Source organism: Haliotis rubra, unplaced genomic scaffold (assembly GCF_003918875.1).
Source record: "Haliotis rubra isolate DU_JTF1 unplaced genomic scaffold, ASM391887v1 Scf133, whole genome shotgun sequence".
In the NCBI taxonomy this organism is placed as follows: domain Eukaryota; kingdom Metazoa; phylum Mollusca; class Gastropoda; order Lepetellida; family Haliotidae; genus Haliotis; species Haliotis rubra.
In genome coordinates, this window is record NW_025765259.1 from 1,377,475 (window position 1) to 1,399,670 (window position 22,196).

General features: G+C 41.2%; 1 protein-coding gene across 1 annotated transcript in view; it reads right to left on the reverse strand.

Moving 5' to 3' along the window:
• Positions 1 to 22,196, reverse strand: part of LOC124267709 (catenin delta-2-like) — a 104,508-nt gene that overhangs the window by 20,730 nt on the left and 61,582 nt on the right. Inside the window, 3 exon segments of the mRNA XM_046702692.1 lie at positions 5,865 to 5,909; positions 12,374 to 12,531; positions 18,034 to 18,105. Of these exon segments, the coding sequence (XP_046558648.1) occupies positions 5,865 to 5,909; positions 12,374 to 12,531; positions 18,034 to 18,105 (275 nt within the window).

A 22,196-nucleotide genomic window follows, 5' to 3' on the forward strand; every position in this document is an offset into this window, starting at 1 on the left:
CGAGTTAGGTTGCAATTCATCGGTCCGCTTTTGAGCCAAACAGACTATAATGAGGTGGATCTCTGAAGCCTATATTCTGCACACCTGATACATTGTCTTGACAGTAATCAAGAGATAACATTATTTTGAACTATTTCACCAGTCAGTGAGCAAACTAGCACTGACGAAATGTAGAGGTAGGTACGTTCCACCAACAATCATATGTGCAAGCGTTAACTTCATGACGACATTTCACACATTGTGACATCCTCCTGTTAATGAGATTCTGTCTGTTTCAAATAAATCTACCGATCTGACCTTTTCTGGATTGAAAAGTCTCGATAGGAATTCATTTCCTGAAATACTTTCAACAGATGAGAGACAAAATAGCTTTTTTTCACCAGTTGCAAAACACAATGCTTTCCAAACGGTGGCTAAATGGATTGTTATTGGGCTATCTTTGGATTAATCGTTTGTCTCATATTAAGATGACTGTCTGAACTAAAAAAAAACTTACAAAAATCAAACAAAAATACAAAACAAAATCAAAGCAGGAAGACAACTAAATAGCACAAATGAAATACGAAGAAAAGACAGAAAAAGCGAAATGACGAATACAATGTAACCATGGTAACATAAAAGTGGAATTACTCTGGCTTATTTACACACACACATGTAGATAATTATTCCAGTCATGTTTGTACGTAGGATAAATCAACATGAATATTACTGAAAATTATAGCTATTAACAGTAATAATCATATTGACGTCAAATATTTCACACATTCAAGAAAGGGAAAAATGTTATTCAAAAGTTTTGGCTACAAATACATGACCTCCTACAGGTATCTGTCAAAATACAATTCCTGGGTAAGTTAGACGTCACCATCACCACGTGATATCAAAAACTTTTGTATCGTGAACATTTTCACGACAACCTCCCTCCACTGTAAAACATGTATATTGATGCATATTTATGTATGAAGTATTTGACAAGAACAGAGTGTAGATGCAGTTGAAGCAAGCAACCATTTGAGCCAGAGAAGCACATTGATAATGGCCTGACGTGAACCATGTCACCGTGACCCTGCTACCAAAGGTTAGTGAGACAATAAACAGAGGGAGAAACAAGGTAAAGGTATCACAAGTTACATTACAATATTACAATTGTCATGTCAGTGTCATCTCAGCATGAGTTGTTCAACAAGATTTCAAAAGGTAAACCTGGGGACACCGACAACTGTGGTAACAATAAAACATGAAAACAGGAGGTACTCACCTGTTTTATCATTCCGTAAATATCTCCCACTTATGTTGTTTATTCTGTATGTTAGATGACTATCTTGGGACATTGGGACACATAACTACAGCACTGTACAGTCTGCTGATAAACTTGAATGACAGGGATGATGTCACTGCATAGCGGTCGACACTGGGAGTGGGGAGTGCCCCTGGGGAATGTTAGTACACAGGTGCTGGGGCTGTAGACCACACAAAGCATTTCCTTGTTTGTAACATGTTGGTCACCATGTTTAACAAATTATAGAGGTGAGGTGAGGTGAAATTGGGTTTTACGTCGTGCTTGAGAATATTTCGCTCATATGACGACGTGCATGCGTGTATGTGTATGTGTATGTGTATGTGTATGTGCGGCTGCTTGTACTAGCCGAGACTTAAGCTGGTTTTATAGTGCTAGCCCACTGAGATACCATGCCGCAGTGAAGCATGAATACCCCACTCAGACACATTATACTGACTCCGAGCTGAACAGTCCTTGTTGTACCCATTAATGCCGAGCGCCAGGCAGGGACCAACAAGTACCATATTTTAACGTCTTTTGGTATGACGACGGTCGGGGATCGAACCCGCGACCTTCTGCTCTCCTCCAATTTCCATTACTAATGCCAGAACATTCCAAGAGTCTCCTTTATAAATGAGAGCGATAAGCTGTTTGAATATTATTTCACTTACAAAGTAGCACTGAATGTGTGAGGAGAGCCCACCATTGTGAACCTGGGCCCCATTCCTCAAAGCGATCATAACCCTAAGATGATCGTAACTCCTATAATTTAACACAGTCGTAGGGCTACGATCGCTTTGAGGAACGAGGACCTGAACAACAGACATATATTAGGCAGAATAAGGGTTCAAACAAGTGACTGGCTCCTTATGGCACAGCTATGTGAAGTAACTCTGGGAAGAAGAAAAAACAGAATCAAATATTCCAACATAATGACAATTTCCATCTACACTGGGTTGCCGAGTTGGCAGCTTCCTCAGTATAAGTGTAATTGTCTCTACACTCCAACAGGGCAGCCAACGTCAGGACAAGAATCTATTTCCACCACTCACTCCACATGGATGATGCGATGACCAAGTTCTCTGCAGGTTAACTAACGAGTTTACTTCTGAAGGTGTCAAGCTGTATATAAACCATTATTAACACATTCGGCGATAATTGTGTGGTATGTACTTGAGTTTCCCAAAGAGGGAGATTAGGACAGAGGTAACAATTTGTGGCACCAGCAGAACACTGCTGAGCATGTTGGGGTCTGCCCATGTTTTGTCAAAACTAGTTGGACTCCACAAGAGAGGTCGAATCCAGTTCTGTATCAAAGGATTGGAACTGATGCAACATGGCTTCATGTAGGAGGAAGGTTTGGAGAAGCTACAAACACAAGTATACCAGGACTGGGATTCAAACCCATAACCTAGCAGCCAAGGGAGTAAAGGTGAAATGATCCTGAAGCCAGCCACCATATAAAGGGGTGAGTCTGTAGGTGAATGGCAGCACAAATGAAACAGACAGAGATTCTGGCAACACCGGGAACTGTGTTCCCCGAGGACTCCTGGCTGATGTTGTAACAACACCATCAGTATCCTCGATCTGGGGAGGGGGGCAGGGGGGCTTGGGAACAGAGAGGACAGGGGAGCAAGGGGGACTGGGGGAGCACTGGGCCACACAGCTGGCATTGTGCCACCAGACCAACAACCTAGCCCCAACAGAACTGTCTGTGACACAATCACCACAAAACAGTTATGGAAGTGGCAAGTGATGCTCACACTGCAGCCGGGATTAATTCACTCTAGGTCAGACAGATGCTGGTCTCAGATAAACCTTGTGGAACCGGAGATCAAAGTTCACCAATATGTCCCTGTCAAGTGCCAGCCCAATACTGATCACACTGATAGAAGGAAAACAATCCTGCTTCTTTCAAATTGTTGTTTGTGGCCCTGATTATGGGCAGGTTTGGTTTCAACAATATTTAACAAATCTTCTGAATGTCAAAGAAAAGCCTGAGGAAGTGGAGACTGTGGACATTTACAACAATCACAAACGGTGCTTACAAACCTGAACCCATAATCATGCCAACGCCCTACACGCTGTCTGATCCGCATAGTATATCTACTGGACGACCATGGACCAACGCCCTATCCCCTCTCTGATCAGCAAGGTATATCTACTGGACCACGCTCCTACCCTGTGTGATTGGTAAGGTATATCTACTGGACCACGCTCCTACCCCATCTGATTGGCAAGGTATATCTACTGGACCACGCTCCTACCCCGTCTGATTGGCAAGGTATATCTACTGGACCATGCTCCTACCCCATCTGATTGGCAAGGTATATCTACTGGACCACGCTCCTACCCCGTCTGATTGGCAAGGTATATCTACTGGACCATGCTCCTACCCCGTCTGATTGGTAAGGTATATCTACTGGACCACGCTCCTACCCCGTCTGATTGGCAAGGTATATCTACTGGACCACGCTCCTACCCCGTCTGATTGGCAAGGTATATCTACTGGATCACGCTCCCACCCCGTCTGATTGGCAAGGTATATCTACTGGACCACGCTCCCACCCCGTCTGATTGGCAAGGTATATCTACTGGACCACGCTCCACCCCATCTGATTGGCAAGGTATATCTACTGGACGCCCCACCCCGCCTGATTGGCAAGGTATATCTCTGGACCACCCGTCTGATTGGCAAGGTATATCTACTGTTGGCAAGGTATATCTACTGGACCATCCTACCCCATCTGATTCCTACTACACCCGTCCCATCTGATTGGCAAGGTATATCTACTGGACCAGCTGATAAGGTATATCCACGCTCCCCCCTAAGGTACTGATTGGTAAGGTATATCTACTGGTATATCTGACTGGACCACGCTCCTACCCCATCTGATTGGCAAGGTATATCTATAGCATGGACCACCCCTGTCTGATTGGTAAGGTATATCTACTGGACCAGCTCCTACCCCATCTGATGGACTGGACCACCCCACTAGACCAGCATGGACCACCACCCCACCCCACCCCTGTGATTGATGGGTAAGGTATATCTACTGGACCAGCATGGACCCCCTGTCTTATTGGTAAGGTATATCTACTGGACCAGCATGGATCACCCCTGTCTGATTGGTAAGGTATATCTACTGGACCACCATGGACCACCATCCTGTCTGATTGGTAAGGTATATCTACTGGACCAGCATGGACCACCCCCCTGTCTTATTGGTAAGGTATATCTACTGGACCAGCATGGACCAGCATGGACCACCCCCCTGTCTTATTGGTAAGGTATATCTACTGGACCAGCATGGACCACCACCCTGTCTGATTGGTAAGGTATATCTACTTGACCAGCATGGACCATCCCCTGTCTGATTGGTAAGGTATATCTACTGGACCAGCATGGACCACCCCCCTGTCTGATTGGTAAGGTATATCTACTGGACCAGCATGGACCACCCCCCTGTCTGATTGGTAAGGTATATCTACTGGACCAGCATGGACCACCCCCCTGTCTGATTGGTAAGGTATATCTACTGGACCAGCATGGACCACCCCCCTGTCTGATCGGTCACTATGTATGCCCTGTTGTATAACTCTGGCCTCCAACAATACTAAGTCTACAAGACCTGCATTCCTTCCCATTTAGGTTGGCAGGGCACCAGATAAAAGCTTTGTCATCTGTCAACACCATGGATAAACAAAGGCTGTAATGTAAACATGCACATGTCTAAGGGTAAATAACAAACCTTATGTTTTCATATTGACAGCAATGTGTGAGTACACATGTCCCTGCTCCACAGTGAAGGCTTGTTATAGCTGTAGCATGTATCATATACACAACACCCAGTGTATACAGATATACAGGTGTATACATTAGTTATTGACCGGATTCACATATGAATATTTTTACACAACTATATATTATTGTCTAGCCACAGTAGTGTTGGGAATTGGTTGAAATCTCATAATTGATGATTGCTTCATTACCAACGAACAATCATCGATAAAAATTGGTTAGCGTTAATTTTCAGATTTTCCTATCCAGGTTGTTATTGCAGATATGTATAACATGATGCACCTTACTACTTTAAAGTGATGTTGATATATCTTAAACATAAACCTTCTGGGGTCTTCAAGAAATATTCAGTCATGACTTTTCAGTTAGTGAAGTGAGTTTTCTAAGAATTAAACAAGTTTTCAGGCCCTGACAACTTCAAAGTTATGTTCCATCGTCAAGTGTTTCAAACACTAAAACAGCAGTTCCAAAATCGTTTGTGTTCGATTATGAGAAAATGTGATCGATTGCTTGGTCGTTTGGTCACTTCGACCAATCTTCGATTATTTCAATTAATCGGAACACCACTAAGCCACAGGGATATGTTGACCAGGTAATTGTCACTCTCACTTGTGTTTAATCTACAGTGTTGTGTAAGCAAGCCAGCATGAAGCAGAGGAAATATAAAATGAAAACAAACCTACAAGTTAGCGAGAACTCAGACGTGAAGAAGCAGCAAATCAACTAGGCCATTCATTCCACATTCCGTGACGTGTCGCGAAAAAAACACAAAATTTGCCTTACCGCACGTACCCAGTGTTCAGTGTTCCTCGGTCCTCCAGTTCTCGCCTGTCATAGACAAAACACAGTGCAGTGCGTGGGTTGAAGCAAACATATTGTAAGCAAATACACAACAATCACCCTCATCTCTCAAAGCAAGTGTCCAAATACAAAGAGCAGCATACCTCTATGATCACACATCTGTGCTAACCACATCCGCATGGGCTAACTATGACACACCACCATCATAATTGATTGGAGATCTTTTTCACCATTACTTTTCCTACAAAATATTCATCAAAATGCAGTAATGACACTTTCATTTTGAGATTTGATTCTTATGTTATTCTATCCTTCAGTGGAGACACGGACACGATGTACAAGGAAATCTAACATTGGACAGTGGATCACGTGATCAGGGATCACAGGAAAGCAATTTGAAAATAAACAATGTATTCTTTCTCTGAAGTGTTAAAAGAGACTAAATATTTTTAAAGTTAGCTAGGTCATCCTGACCTTTGAACCCGAAAGAGCAGAGGTCTGACATATTTTTATTTGTGGGGCTGTGGATTCCCCACAGGAAGTGATTCTCTTTCTTTGTGAGCTGCCCCAAGATTTTCCTTTGATGATGTCATGATCCACGAGCAAGATGTAACGTGTGTCACCTGCCTGAAGTCATTTAGTAATAGTCGGACCTCCCCCCCCTAGTGGGACCCCTGCTGGTGATTCATGCTGGAACTATTCTACACTCATGTCACTTGTTGCACGCTGCAGTAAGTAGACATGACGGTGCTGTAAATCAGATACAAGTAGAAATCCCATGCTCAATATCATAGTTATACACAGTCATAATTTCTTAAACCAACTGCCACTTGCTTGAGAGATAAGGACTTGATACATACAAAACCAAACAAACACAGGTAGAACAGAGCACATCATCATTGGAAGGAAGCTTGAACTGAAATCATTGACTTGCTATGGCTGCAGAAATAACACATACTTGAACTTCCAAAATATCTACAAATTACAATGTCTCATACAGAAAAGATACACTATATAACATATGGATAAACTGTATTCCATCATCGCAAATGGATAACAGTGTATTCCATCATCGCAAATGGATAACAGTGTATTCCATCATCGCAAATAGATAACACTGTATTCCATCATCGCATATGGATAACACTGTATTCCATCAATTGCAAAAGGATAACAGTGTATTCCATCATTGCATATGGATAACAGTGTATTCCATCATCGCATATGGATAACACTGTATTCCATCATCGCATATGGATAACACTGTATTCCATCAATTGCAAAAGGATAACAGTGTATTCCATCATTGCATATGGATAACACTGTATTCCATCATCGCATATGGATAACACTGTATTCCATCATCGCATATGGATAACAGTGTATTCCATCATCGCATATGGATAACACTGTATTCCATCATCGCATATGGATAACACTGTATTCCATCATCGCATATGGATAACACTGTATTCCATCAATTGCAAAAGGATAAAACTGTATTTCGCAAATGGATAACACTGTATTCCATCAAGTACATATGGATAGACATTAGGCATCCATAATCACAGATGGAAACAATATATTCCATCATGGACTACACAAACACATTCCTCACATGATAACGGCTGGGCTTACACTTATTAGTTATCTCCAGTTAAATTAAGCCGGTTGTTAGTTGAGTAAACAAATCTGGTTAAACCCATCTCCACATCTACTACCATCACCAGTGTTAATTGTTACAGGACAACACAGAAGACAGACTGGATCAGAGTTTGTTGGTAGTATCATAAGATTTACAGAAGACGTCCAGCTGATCGCAGGGCATTCAACACTGGGTATCAGATAAATCAGTAGTACATCATAACGTAATACACAGGTGTTTCTCACAGTGAATCTAGGACATAGATGAATTGATACCTCTGTCCCATATCTGAATGACCTTGCACTCTGCTTCTGGAGATCATCGATTAATCAGGGAACTAAGTCCAAATAGCTCCTCACTGCTGAATGTATTCATAGTCCACAACACACAGAATATATCGCTCTTCCACCCTCGACAGTATTATAGTTAACACAGAACATATAACCCTCGACAGAACATAGTTAACATAGCTCTTCCAAACTCTTGCTGCACATTCGAGACAGCTCAATAATACTTCACAGTTTAAACCAGTTGGAAATAGCAGCACAGATAAAAGTTACTACGCTGAGTCAAAAGTAAGGCATGTCGACAAGAAACGGGTTCCTGTGTTACAGGGTTTTTTCACAAGTGAAAGCTCCTAATATCACTACCACCTGTCAATGTTGATACCTCGGAATAGACGTCAGCTGACATAGGTAGGTTAATAGGAGAGAGACAAAGAAATAGGAGAGGAATAGTTACCCTACAATGTTATGTCAGGGGCTGTGTCAAAAGCAGATTAAACAATATATTATGGGATTACTCATTAACATAGAACCCGTGTTAAACAAATAACATGTCTCAATCTGGACTTGTGCAGGTCAAGCATCTGTTTGATGGAAGATAGAAAGTGTGGAGGTAAAAGATTGATATGGGATAAAAATGTTTGCAACATGGTCCCTCCATAAAAACAGGTTGCAATCAGCTGATTCACCCTTCCTTTATGAGAAGAGCGGAGTCGCTGATCCATGGGAGGTATGCTGGAGGCAATGTTGTTCACCATCAGGAGGTCACTGGGTACGTTGTCACTCTCTATAAACATTCCGTGTCACTGTGTTGCAATGCTAGAGCTCAGGTCTGTCCATCATTTATACACTCATTAATATTTTTCAATTGATAGAATTATAATTTATTCATAGATTCTGCTTTAAGTTGGGAAAGAAAGTATTATTTCACAACATTTACTCACATTTGGAAAGGGAATTTAATGTTTCCCAGTAAACATTATTTTTTCATTTACACTCACACTTGTTAAAAGATGATCGAATGTCCTGATATCAAACATGTTTTACCACAAGATATTCCTTTTTGCTTTATACTTATGTCAGGAAAGAAAACTGAGTTAATTATTATCAATTCTTAACCGGGGGCCTACTTTAGGCAAAGACACCCTATATTAAGAAGTCCTCCAGTAGTATATACCCTCTAAATAACTTACAGTGAGCAGATCTACCTTCCAGATTTCATTAACTTGATAAATAGCCTGTTTAACTTACTTCAGCCTCTGTAATCCAAGCCCCTTACCTAAATAAATACATATGTATTTTAATCATTCCAACAAGATTTCACAATGTCTTGACATCATTGATGTCAACACTCCCACAGAGATGCCCACAACCCCTACAATCATTAGTTGTACAGTTCTGATTTCATCATTTATTCAGTTAACTGTCCTTTATGCATGCAAGAGCCTGGTTTGACAACAATCCATGACATTACAAGCCAAATCATAAGCCATTAAGATATGTTGTACACATGCCTGGCTGGAATTAACTTCAAACTGAAATGTAAATTATTAACAACTGTTTTGTGTTTTATGGCCTTGTTTGGAAGGAGATTTCAATTATTCAGCATTGCCGCTATTCAATGCCACACACATGACATACACTTGCAGTCTGACATGTTGTTTTATCTGAATTATTGATTACTTTTCTACTCACATAACAAAGAGGTATCCACCAGTCAGGGTGTACGTATTGTAGACATACCTCACAGTGGTAATTTGTGTTATTTCTTATCACATGACCATAAATATTGTTTCACTCTAATTACAATTATATATATGATGTATGACATATATAATTTGCAAAAGATGATCATAAGATTTGAAGATTAGAATATTAAATCTTTTAGAATTAGTTCCTGAATGAAGGCGTGGGCCCTGGTATTATCAATAATGCATGTGGCGGGTCCCCAAACACCGAGCCCTCATCCATTCATCAGGAAACCACAGCGACACCGCAAATCTCTGGGACTTATTGATTCCCATCTCCAGGAAATACTTGGTCCAGGAAAACATATATTTCCTGGGGGTCACACAGGATAGATTTAAATGACTACAAGAATCAACATGCAAAACCATGCTCTCTTACTTACACAGTGAGAAGGGTGAACTTAGCATATTCTTGTTACATAACTGTCAGTTGGCACAGTGTTACACGTCTTCTCATGTGATCATAACATGGTATGTTAATGTTTTAAGATTACAACGAGATGTTTATAGAATGTGACGTTTAACATGAAACGGTATGTTTGCCAAGAAATAATTATCTCTAAGGAATGCATGAAGAAAATCATTAAAATTTGTAATTCACAAAAATATTTCCTCTACCAGCAAGGGGATCTACATATTTGATAATTTTACCATTTTGATTCCTGATATTGTTCATAACTACCTAAAAAACTGTTTTAAATATGTGATAACACTTGCTACCATGTCTTCACCAGATGCTACATATTATTCCACCTCATCATGATGATGTCACAATTGTCTGAAAGGCGTTGTGATGCAACGTCATAACAGTGATCTATCAACGGAGATATCACTCGATATCTCGCACAAAGAGTGGAACACAATGCAAGGGACACCTGTTGTGACTAGCATGTCCCCCTTTAGGGCTTCATAGAGTGGCATTTAGATGTTGGTGTGATCAACAAGGGGGTATGTCTGTGGATATACAACTTCTGTGTTACAAGATATAGAAAAGTGTAGATGCTAGCACCATTATCAAGCAAGTGATACCAGATGAGTTGTGTGGGAAAGAATAATGAAGCTTAAATCCATAAACAATATCTTGGACAAGTGATACCAGTGTTAGCATCTACACTGAAACGTCACACGTAATACAGAAGTTGTATATCCATAGATCTGTCCCACTTGGGCTGCTGAGATCTAGGGTTAGTGAGTTGGGTTTTACACCTCTTGAAGCAACGATCCAGCAGATGTCACCCATAACTTTGTTGTACCATGTAACAATCCATTGTGTGCTGTGTATCAAGCCGTCATCTACCGTGTATCAATCCCACCTGAACCATGTACTGGGTATCAATCCATTGTGTACTGGGTATCAATTCATTGTGTACTGGGTATCAATTCATTGTGTACTGTGTATCAATCCATTGTGTACTGTGTATCAATTCATTGTGTACTGTGTATCAATCCATTGTGTACTGGGTATCAATTCATTGAGTAGTGTGTATCAATCCATTGTGTACTGTGTATCAATTCATTGTGTACTGGGTATCAATTCATTGTGTACTGTGTATCAATCCATTGTGTACTGTGTATCAATCCATTGTGTACTGTGTATCAATCTATTGTGTACTGTGTATCAATCCATTGTGTACTGTGTATCAATCCATTGTGTACTGTGTATCAATCCATTGTGTACTGTGTATCAATCCATTGTGTACTGTATATCAATCCATTGTGTACTGTGATAGCGATAGGGTTAGCTGGCAGTGATAGGGTTAACACAGATGAGAATACATGTTAGCTGGCAGTGATAGGGTTAACACAGACCTGGCTAAAGCAGAACCTCATTAACCTGGACCTGTAAACTAATCCTGACTGACAAATTTATAGTCAGATTGCAATGTTCAAAATTAGAGAGATCTGGTCTTTAATTAAGATCCCTGACTTGCACCCTTCAACTTGAACAGAAGGTGGCAGGCTATGACGGTATTCCCTCAACTCTTCGTGGTATGTATTTGTAAGCACTGTTACATACTACGACCAGTTCGCCATATGGAGACAACTTTATCAGAAGTTATCCAACAATGTCCAGATTAATGGGATGTCCAGACTTGCAGGGTTTGGCTGAATGTAGGCGGGTGATGTGACGATGTGATGTGATGTGTTTAATGAAGATGGGTCTCAAGCTAACAAGGACACTACAGAAACACAGAGAAGAGACATGAAAGAATAGCAGGGGAAATATTCCATGAATCAATTCTGAATGACAACAAACACATGCACCATCCACATGCAATCATGCTGAAAAACACTGCAAAGATTTGAACACCTTTTGATCAAATAGAAATTGCTGTCTCTGTGGATTTTCTTCAATCAAAAAGTTGAGAGCAGAATTGAGGCTGCTCATTAGCAGTTGCCATGGCAACTGAACATAACCACATTCTCATTCTCTCAACTAAAGTCTCCAGCCTACTTGGGGCCCTTGTAGGTAGCGAATAGGATATGAGACACTTTACTGATTTCCTAAAGACCAAAATCTTCCTAAATGCTTAATCACCTAGTCCTCTTTGTAAAGATATAAAAAAGACTCAGTTATTTAAAACTTCTTATCACTGCATACCTCCCACCCACAGTTTAATGATAATTCCCAAATTTGCTGCCTGTTCCAGATGATGACCTTCTGGACAATGACCATCAAGAAGGACACACAGACTGTTTTCCTAGAAACCAAATAGATCCTTAGTAGTCCTGCCACAGAAGATTGTGTAAAGATTTGCTGTTCATGGTTCTGTTTTATTGACGTAGCTTGAGTTGAGGCGGGCCCATACTCACAGACAAGAGTCCAATAGATGCGAGCTCATTTTCGAGGTGTCTGCCAAGTGACTTGGGTCATCCTCGTAGTACGACGTCTGCTGGGACGAGGGCTGCCCTCGCCACATGTACGAGTCGTCCGCACTCGTCATGCTTCCAGAGTCACTACCTAGTCTATGCTGAAAGAAATAATACAACACCAAGGGCCTTGTTAGTCCCTCTACAGACGGACATAACAAAATACATACACGCACACAGACACATGTAGACAGACAGACAGACAGACAGGCACACAGGTAAACAGACGCACAGGTAAACAGATGCATAGACAGACAAAATACATACACACACACATAGATACACATAGACAGACAGACAGACAGACAGACAGACAGACAGACAGACAGATGGACAAACAGCCATACATCAGTAGTGGTAGTCAGGGAATCATCTAGACTTGTTCAATGGCCAGTTTTCTTCCCTAGCAAACATCATAAACATTCACAAATTTGAATAAAAAACTGTCCCAATTAATCACAAAAAGATAGCAACAAAAGTTATGGTTTTAAAGACACAACTTTTCTTTCCTTGTTAACAGGGCCAACTGAGAAAGATTTACTTCTACATTATTTCAATGAACATGCTCAATGCTATGGTTGTGTATCTCTGAAATTTAACTAAAAACATTCCCAGTTGGGACAACAACAACAAAATTCAATACTGTAAAGATATAAAAGGCGCTTAGTCTGGAATCCTACACAAATTCCTGGATACAACAATATCATCAATATCAGATTGGAGTATCTGAAGTATATATGACAGTATTCTGGTCTATATTTGAATTCCCAAATAGATTTTTCTTTCACTCAGTACTGTAAAGGTAGTTATGTAAAACAATACTGACGACTACTACTGCCACTTGCTGACACCCAACACATGGCCACAGACCTACACAGGCATATGTGAAGTTGACAACGGGGCTGGCCAAGGTGATTAGCTCAGCTGGGTTTAAACTGCTTTACTGGCCAAGGTGATTAGCTCATCTGGGTTTAAACTGCTTTACTGGCCCAGGTGATTAGCTCAGCTGGGTTTAAACTGCTTTACTGGCCAAGGTGATTAGCTCAGCTGGGTTTAAACTGCTTTACTGGCCAAGGTGATTAGAACAAAAATGCTTTGAGTGGCATTTACATTTTGGTGTGATGAACAAGTCGTAAGGATATGCAACTTCTTTATTACAATATATGATACACTTCAGTGTAACCCCGTTATCAACTAGCTGGCATATATTGCAATAAAGAAGTTGTATATCCATAGAACTACTGTCCTTGCATATCACACTACACTAACACATGTTGATTGGACAGGCACACAGACAGACAGACAGACATCTGTCATGATAGACAAGGAAGACTTCAACAGGCACATTAAACGACACACAAATATCACAAGCACACAAACACAGAATCTCACAGATGAATCAATGCATGAAAAATCACAGTTTCTTCCTCTGATGCAGGCACAAGCACATGTTTATCGCTGCGGTAGAGATTCCCCCAGCCGTACTCACCATACAATTCCACAAAGCTGACATGTCTGATTTCCATTAGTTTTCTCAAACCATCTTTATAACATATCCTCCCATATACATTAGAATGTGTCAAGCTAGTGAGGCCTTCCAAGCTCTCCGATACCTGGACAATGTCTCATTCATTACATACTGCTGCTGAATATAACAAACCGGCCAATAGGGACAAAACAATCCAAGATTCCTCCACATTCACAGTGAGTCAATTCCAAGCTGTTCAATAGTGCTATCACTCCACCACATGCCTTCCTACTCCTCCCAGCTCAGCAAAACTCCTTTGTTTCAAAACTTCCCCATCTTCAAGAATGATGAAAAGTTTTAATCCACAAGAGAAGTCTGGAATATGTTCTCCAAAACTCATCCTTCCAGGAGTAGGCCTTGGAGGGCCAGGCCGGTTATTGTTAGAATCTAGTTAGGGGGTCTGACAATACGTTACATCTGCTGAAAGATGGCGGCACCGAGATGTAGTTAACCTTAATGGAAGTAAGTGAAAAAACACACACATGATTTGGTGCTGTGGATATGGAAATTAACAACCCTCGTCTGTAAGGATGTTGTGGAAACATCAACAAGACGTTTAAGCACAAGCTCATCAGCTGACTACTTCAGGTCCCAGGGGTCCTTGTTGGTGTCTAAGTATTTGAAAGTACATCTTTATACATTTCCTTGAAAACTGAGCTGTTAAATCTATATTCTTGTTTTATTTATGTCTGGAATGTTTGTTTATTCTCTCTGTTTATAAGGATTGTATTTGACAAAACATATCAAAGATGTACACATATCACCAAACTGAGTTGATTACATCATTCAACAGCTAATCACAACTCACTATAAGAGGTGACAATCAGGAGGTATGTGCATTACTTTCACTGCTGAACATGTCCTGGTGGTTCACAGTCCTTGACTCAATTACCCTCCCCCGGAACTCATTAAAACATCAGCGCCATCTGTCATCAACCCCTTGTAAGTACACAAGTACTTTATCAGGGGTGGAAATAACTATAAAATTGCTAGCGTTCTCTGGTACAGTGGCACATGTAAAATCACTAGCCCTGATAATTTTTCCACTATACCAGCCTATTTTCTTGTTCATTTTTTTAATAAACAACATAATTAACATTGGAAAGTCAACTGGAAACCGGTACAGTGTGATATACAAATTTGCTTGCCCAACAGAAAAAATCACTGGACTGGACGTCGGGCAATGGGTTATTTCCACCCCTGTTTATGTTTACATACAATGTAATTAACTTGGACCTGTACATGCAACAGAGGAAGAAGCTGTGACAATGGGTGATGGAAACAATAAATACATTATACATTGAAGAAAGCATGAGCAGCCCCCCCCTTAGTCCTCACCATGCTACATCACTGTGTCATGTGACATGCAGGACAGTATGCACCAGCAAAATATTTGTAGTAATTCACAAAGCATGATGCACCACAGATATATGACTAACTGCTGATGTAGCTCAAACTATAGGAACAATAATTTATTCAACATGCTAGCTACCACACAATGAATTCTAGCTATTAGAGGGGACTATACGGACAATGCACTCAAGACAATAACTACTGCACTGCCTCACATTCTGTTGTAAATATACATGCTGATGAATATGATGGAAATGATGGCATGTTTCTGTGCTTGTGTGATGAATGAACACATGTATTTGTGTCACCTACAGGGACCTGGTATCAATGTATCAGAAAACCTTCCTATAATACCTTTCTGGAAGGTACCTACAGGTACCGGTGTCACCTACAGGTACCTGGTATCAATGTATCAGAAAACCTTCCTATAATACCTTTCCGGAAGGTACCTACAGGTACCTGGTATCAATGTATCAGAAAACCTTCCTATAATACCTTTCTGATAACTCACCATATTCACTGCAGATTCTAAAAAAAAATTCAGAATACTGCAGTCCCATATTTCACTCTGTATTTCACAGTTACAAAGGCCTGTAAACCTTTGTGTGAATTCTCCCGCTGATAGATTTACAATGATGGAGTTTGTGTAAAAACATCACAAACCCCTTGCCTCCTTGCTTTCAATATCAGCCAGCTAACGTCGATAAAATCTCTCACAGACTTGCACACCATTTTTTCTCCTCCCTACAACTCACACACTGATGACATTTCAGGATTAGCAGCATCAATTGGTTTCATCTTGTCTGGAGTTTTCTCCCCTGATATTGTAATCACTGCCACAGTTCTGGGCTAAGTACTTCAGATTCCAACTTTTTGTGCTTACATTGGTACTTGGGAACTAACTGTGTATGAGAGGGACCATTTTTATCTCATTGTAAACTCAGATTTTTGTCAACAGAGAGAGCATTGAGGCCATATAAAAAAACAAATTTGCCCTATGAGAAAACTTCAGTCAAAAGAATAGAATTTATAGTGAAACATTGAAGAATGAGATTCTGAAACAATCAAATCAAGATTCCCCTGGCCAACTAAAGGCAGTACCACACACTCATTGCTGTGTGAGCCAACTCTTGTGAAGAAATTCTCAATTGTTTATATAATATGTCAGAGAGATTCTAAGAAATTCTAGTTGTGCTAAAGATACAAAAAAAGAAATTTTCATCTCTCCTGAAGGTAAAAAAGACTATCAGAGTGTTGATAGAAGGATGAAAAAGTTGAACTGCCTGAAACAAGACTCCCAAATCCTCCCAAAATACCAAGGCTTGTTTCCACACCTGAACTCATGTTCACGATTTCCTCCTGACAGTGAGCTGAGGAACTAATTTTAGATGAAAACTACTGGCATGGTACTTGAAGCAGGATGAAACTAGGTTATATCTGCCACGTTTCAGTGTAATATGATTTTAAAAATGTAGAGTATTTCGCTTTTTCGTAATTTTGTGGAATTTTTTTATACTTCCCACTAAAGCCTGGAAAGTTTAACATGGTGTTGTCTTTGTTTGAAACGTGAACAGTTTTTATTTCTTTAAACATCTGTCATCAACATGCACACGACCAGTCATCAAACATCGGGAAACAAGAAAGACAAGTTCTAGGATCTTAGGATCTACTGTTTCCTTTTCCAATTGTATTTCCTGTTTTATGGATTTTTTCCTCAGAAAACCTAACTGCAAGAGGGGAAGAAAAAAATACATCACCAGTCAAAGCAATATTCCTTTTAAATACTAAAAGTATCTTACTTTTGACAATTTATAAAGTGAATATGGGGCAATTTTTTTTCTAAAAGACGTTATCTTTTAAGTTTACATTTTTGGTCAATAAAAACATTAGGATTTATTTTTTTAGCAGGGGAAATCTTTTTTATTTTTTTTCTCATTCTTGAAAAATACGACAGGTGGATCCAAAATACAAGAAATAAAATTGGTCTGGCCTTAATATGAAAATATCTGTTGAGAGACGTATGTCAATAAATGATTATAAATAGGACTTGATTAGAGAGGGGAACAGTTTCAGGGAGTGAGCGGCCTCTCCCTGTGTGAGACGGAAACCAAAGATGCCCCTGGCAGTAGCATGCCACACATCACTGCTGCTATTTGTTGTAGATTATGATTTGAACATTCCATACCACATGTGACAAAGAGTTACTCCACATACCGTTCACAGAGCACACCTTCAATGTGATGTCATGGGGCAACGGTCAATCCTACCTTATCAAGGGCACAGTTTGATTCAAAATTGAACTGCAGTTTTTTTGTGCATACATTTTCAATCTAAAATATGGATCTTTCAAAACAGGATGTTTTTTATACACAACACTAGTCTTGACCTTGTAGATATATCTGTTGTTTATACCAATTAGTAGAAGAATATGTATAAAGAATACTACATTAAAATAGAACCCATGGTTAAAGCTATGTCCCTCTAGTGCTGTTAGGTGTTAGATCGCACGATCAGCAGGGAGCTCAAGGGATTGGTTAATACTGCAAGACAACAGGACAAACTTCACTTAACCTGTCAGTTCCAGTTGTATTCAAATTGCGCCAATCCAACTGTCAATCAATCTGTACAGGTATGGAGCCTCACAGTGAGACTGGATTATCTTGTTTACTGAACTGTATACAAAGGGAGACAACTGGTGCCGTGTGTAAAAACAGTCACCTACCTGATTCAGCTGGTGAGCTACGCTCTCTCTCTCTACTTCTAATTCTCTTGTCAGACGTTCAAACTGTGCCTCCTAGAATAAAAAGGTTGACATATACAACACAGATATATAAACGTAAACAGCACAAAGTAAACACTGTAACATTTGTTATAATTGTTTCTCAACAATTATATAAGAAGCCCTCCGGAGTCTCAAGTCACAAATCTGAAAACGCCACAAAAGCAAGAGTTATGTGTCCTTGGTGGGACAACCTCCCAGACAAGAGACTGAAAACAAGAAAGTTGACTTTTCCCAGCCTCGGTGCACTGACTACAACCTCAACGTATCCATACTTAATGTCATCTGTTCCAGATACAGGACAAAACAAATACATTCACATCCATCAGCAGCTGATTTAGACTAAACCTTTTCATTATCAGCTTGCAGGGAACATTTGTTTCGAAACTGTTATGCAAGGAAGGTATTTAACCACACAGAAATTGTCCAAGCACGATCTGAAAGAGACACTGGAGAAAACAGGGCAGAATATTTTTGCAAACACACGAGAATGGGATCTCTCAAACAGAACCTATGTTAAGTAGGCAGTGCAGTCAGATTAGTTTTTCATGGAAAACACATACGATGCTACTATCAATCATTTTAGAAATAAGTATCACTTAATGTCAGTTTGCCAAGAATATGCCGCTAGTTTGGTGAATTCTGATAAAGCAAGGATAATAATTTTGGAAAGTACAATACACTAGAAATTGTTTAGAGATGAATATTATCAAATTTATCTTTGCAGATTCTGACACCACATGCAGGCAGCTCTTCAGTCTCTATGACATTGACTGATTGTCGTCCAAACTGTCCGGCATATTTTTTAATTTTGATAGGAACATAGAAGAATGCCTTGTCAAAACTTTATCAGATGTCACAGTGCAGTTTGTAGCTAACAAAATCAATGAAATGTAAGTGCTGGGGACTGATACGTCCTTGACTCCCAAACAAATACCAGGGCAATAAAACTGATGAGATTCTACTACCTTTCGAGCGAGAATACAGGGTGTTTCTTCAGTCACTGTTTCGATCACACAAAAACATTCATTTCTATCAAAAGAAGAGTTGAACAACTAATTATTTTCAAGCCACGCTTTATGTGCAGGACTTCCAACTATGACAAGCAAACAATTCAAATAGAACTGGTTGGTGTGTCATTACACCTGGAACGTCCCCATACAACTGGAGCTGTCAAATACTCCCCAGCCTGCCTTCACCTGGAGCTGTAACTCAACAACTGGAGTTGTAACACACTGACCCCAACAACTGGAGCTGTAACACACTGACCCCAACAACTGGAGCTGTAACACACTGACCCCAACAACTGGAGCTGTAACACACTGACCCCAACAACTGGAGCTGTAACACACTGACCCCAACAACTGGAGCTGTAACACACTGACCCCCAACAACTGGAGCTGTAACACACTGACCCCAACAACTGGAGCTGTAACACACTGACCCCAACAACTGGAGCTGTAACACACTGACCCCAACAACTGGAGCTGTAGCACACTGACCCCAACAACTGGAGCTGTAACACACTGACCCCAACAACTGGAGCTGTAACACACTGACCCCAACAACTGGAGCTGTAACACACTGACCCCCAACAACTGGAGCTGTAACACACTGACCCCAACAACTGGAGCTGTAACACACTGACCCCAACAACTGGAGCTGTAACACACTGACCCCCAACAACTGGAGCTGTAACACACTGACCCCCAACAACTGGAGCTGTAACACACTGACCCCAACAACTGGAGCTGTAACACACTGACCCCAACAACTGGAGCTGTAACACACTGACCCCAACAACTGGAGCTGTAACACACTGACCCAACAACTGGAGCTGTAACACACTGACCCCAACAACTGGAGCTGTAACACACTGACCCCAACAACTGGAGCTGTAACACACTGACCCCAACAACTGAGCTGTAACACACTGACCCCAACAACTGGAGCTGTAACACACTGACCCCAACAACTGGAGCTGTAACACACTGACCCCCAACAACTGGAGCTGTAACACACTGACCCCCAACAACTGGAGCTGTAACACACTGACCCCAACAACTGGAGCTGTAACACACTGACCCCAACAACTGGAGCTGTAACACACTGACCCCCAACAACTGGAGTTGTAACACACTGACCCCAACAACTGGAGCTGTAACACACTGACCCCAACAACTGGAGTTGTAACACACTGTCCCCCAACAACTGGAGTTGTAACACACTGTCCCCCCAACAACTGTACCCCAACAACTGGAGTTGTAACACACTGACCCCAACAACTGGAGCTGTAACACACTGTCCCCAACAACTGAGCTGTAACACACTGACCCCAACAACTGGAGCTGTAACACACTGACCCCCAACAACTGGAGTTGTAACACACTGTCCCCAACAACTGGAGTTGTAACACACTGTCCCCCAACAACTGTAGCTGTAACACACTGACCCCCAACAACTGTAGCTGTAACACACTGACCCCAACAACTGGAGTTGTAACACACTGACCCCAACAACTGGAGATGTAACACACTGACCCCCAACAACTGGAGTTGTAACACACTGTCCCCAACAACTGGAGTTGTAACACACTGACCCCCAACAACTGTAGCTGTAACACACTGACCCCCAACAACTGTAGCTGTAACACACTGACCCCCAACAACTGGAGCTGTAACACACTGACCCCAACAACTGGAGCTGTAACACACTGACCCCAACAACTGTAGCTGTAACACACTGACCCCCAACAACTGGAGCTGTAACACACTGACCCCAACAACTGGAGCTGTAACACACTGACCCCCAACAACTGGAGTTGTAACACACTGACCCCAACAACTGGAGCTGTAACACACTGACCCCAACAACTGGAGCTGTAACACACTGACCCCAACAACTGGAGCTGTAACACACTGACCCCAACAACTGGAGCTGTAACACACTGACCCCCAACAACTGGAGCTGTAACACACTGACCCCCAACAACTGGAGCTGTAACACACTGACCCCCAACAACTGTAGCTGTAACACACTGACCCCCAACAACTGTAGCTGTAACACACTGACCCCCAACAACTGTAGCTGTAACACACTGACCCCCAACAATTGGAAGATGTAGCAACTGACCCCAACAACTGTAGCTGTAACACACTGATCCCCAACAACTGTAGCTGTAACACACTGACCCCAACAACTGGAGTTGTAACACTGACCCCAACAACTGAGCTGTAACACACTGACCCCAACAATTGAGCTGTAACACACTGACCCCCAACAACTGAGCTGTAACACACTGACCCCCAACAACTGGAGCTGTAACACACTGACCCCCAACAACTGTAGCTGTAACACACTGACCCCAACAACTGGAGTTGTAGCACACTGACCCCAACAACTGGAGCTGTAGCACACTGACCCCAAAACTGGAGCTGTAACACACTGACCCCAAAACTGGAGCTGTAACACACTGACCCCAACAACTGGAGCTGTAAAACACTGACCCCTTTCACCTGTAGCTGTAACACACTGACCCTACCAACTGTAGCTGTAACACTGACCCCCAACAACTGGAGCTGTAACACACTGACCCCAACAACTGGAGCTGTAGCACACTGACCCCAACAATTGGAGCTGTAACACATTGTATTTATTCAAGGCAGGTATGTATTGAAGGGGTCTATTTATTCAAGGCAGGTATATATTGAAGGTGTGTATGAATTCAAGGCAGGTATATATTGAAGGTGTGTATTAATTCAAGGCAGGTATATTGAAGGAGTGTATTAATTCAAGGCAGGAATATATTGAAGGTACGTGTTGAGGCAGTACACGACTTTGTAACAGATCACAGATCAATATATCCATACTCTGAACTTGGGCCTGGAATATAGCACCTCTGTATGTCAACTGCCCCAAAATGAATCATTTATGCTCTATCTTGTTCCCTAATTGCAGTCATTGATTCGATGACTGATTAACCAAACATCATTGTTCCAGTACAGTAATATTGACTCCAGCTTATATGCTGATCGAAATACCATTCAGGCATACAAGTTGATAACGCAACAGTGGAGAAATGTCTGCACGCTAGCATGGTGACACTT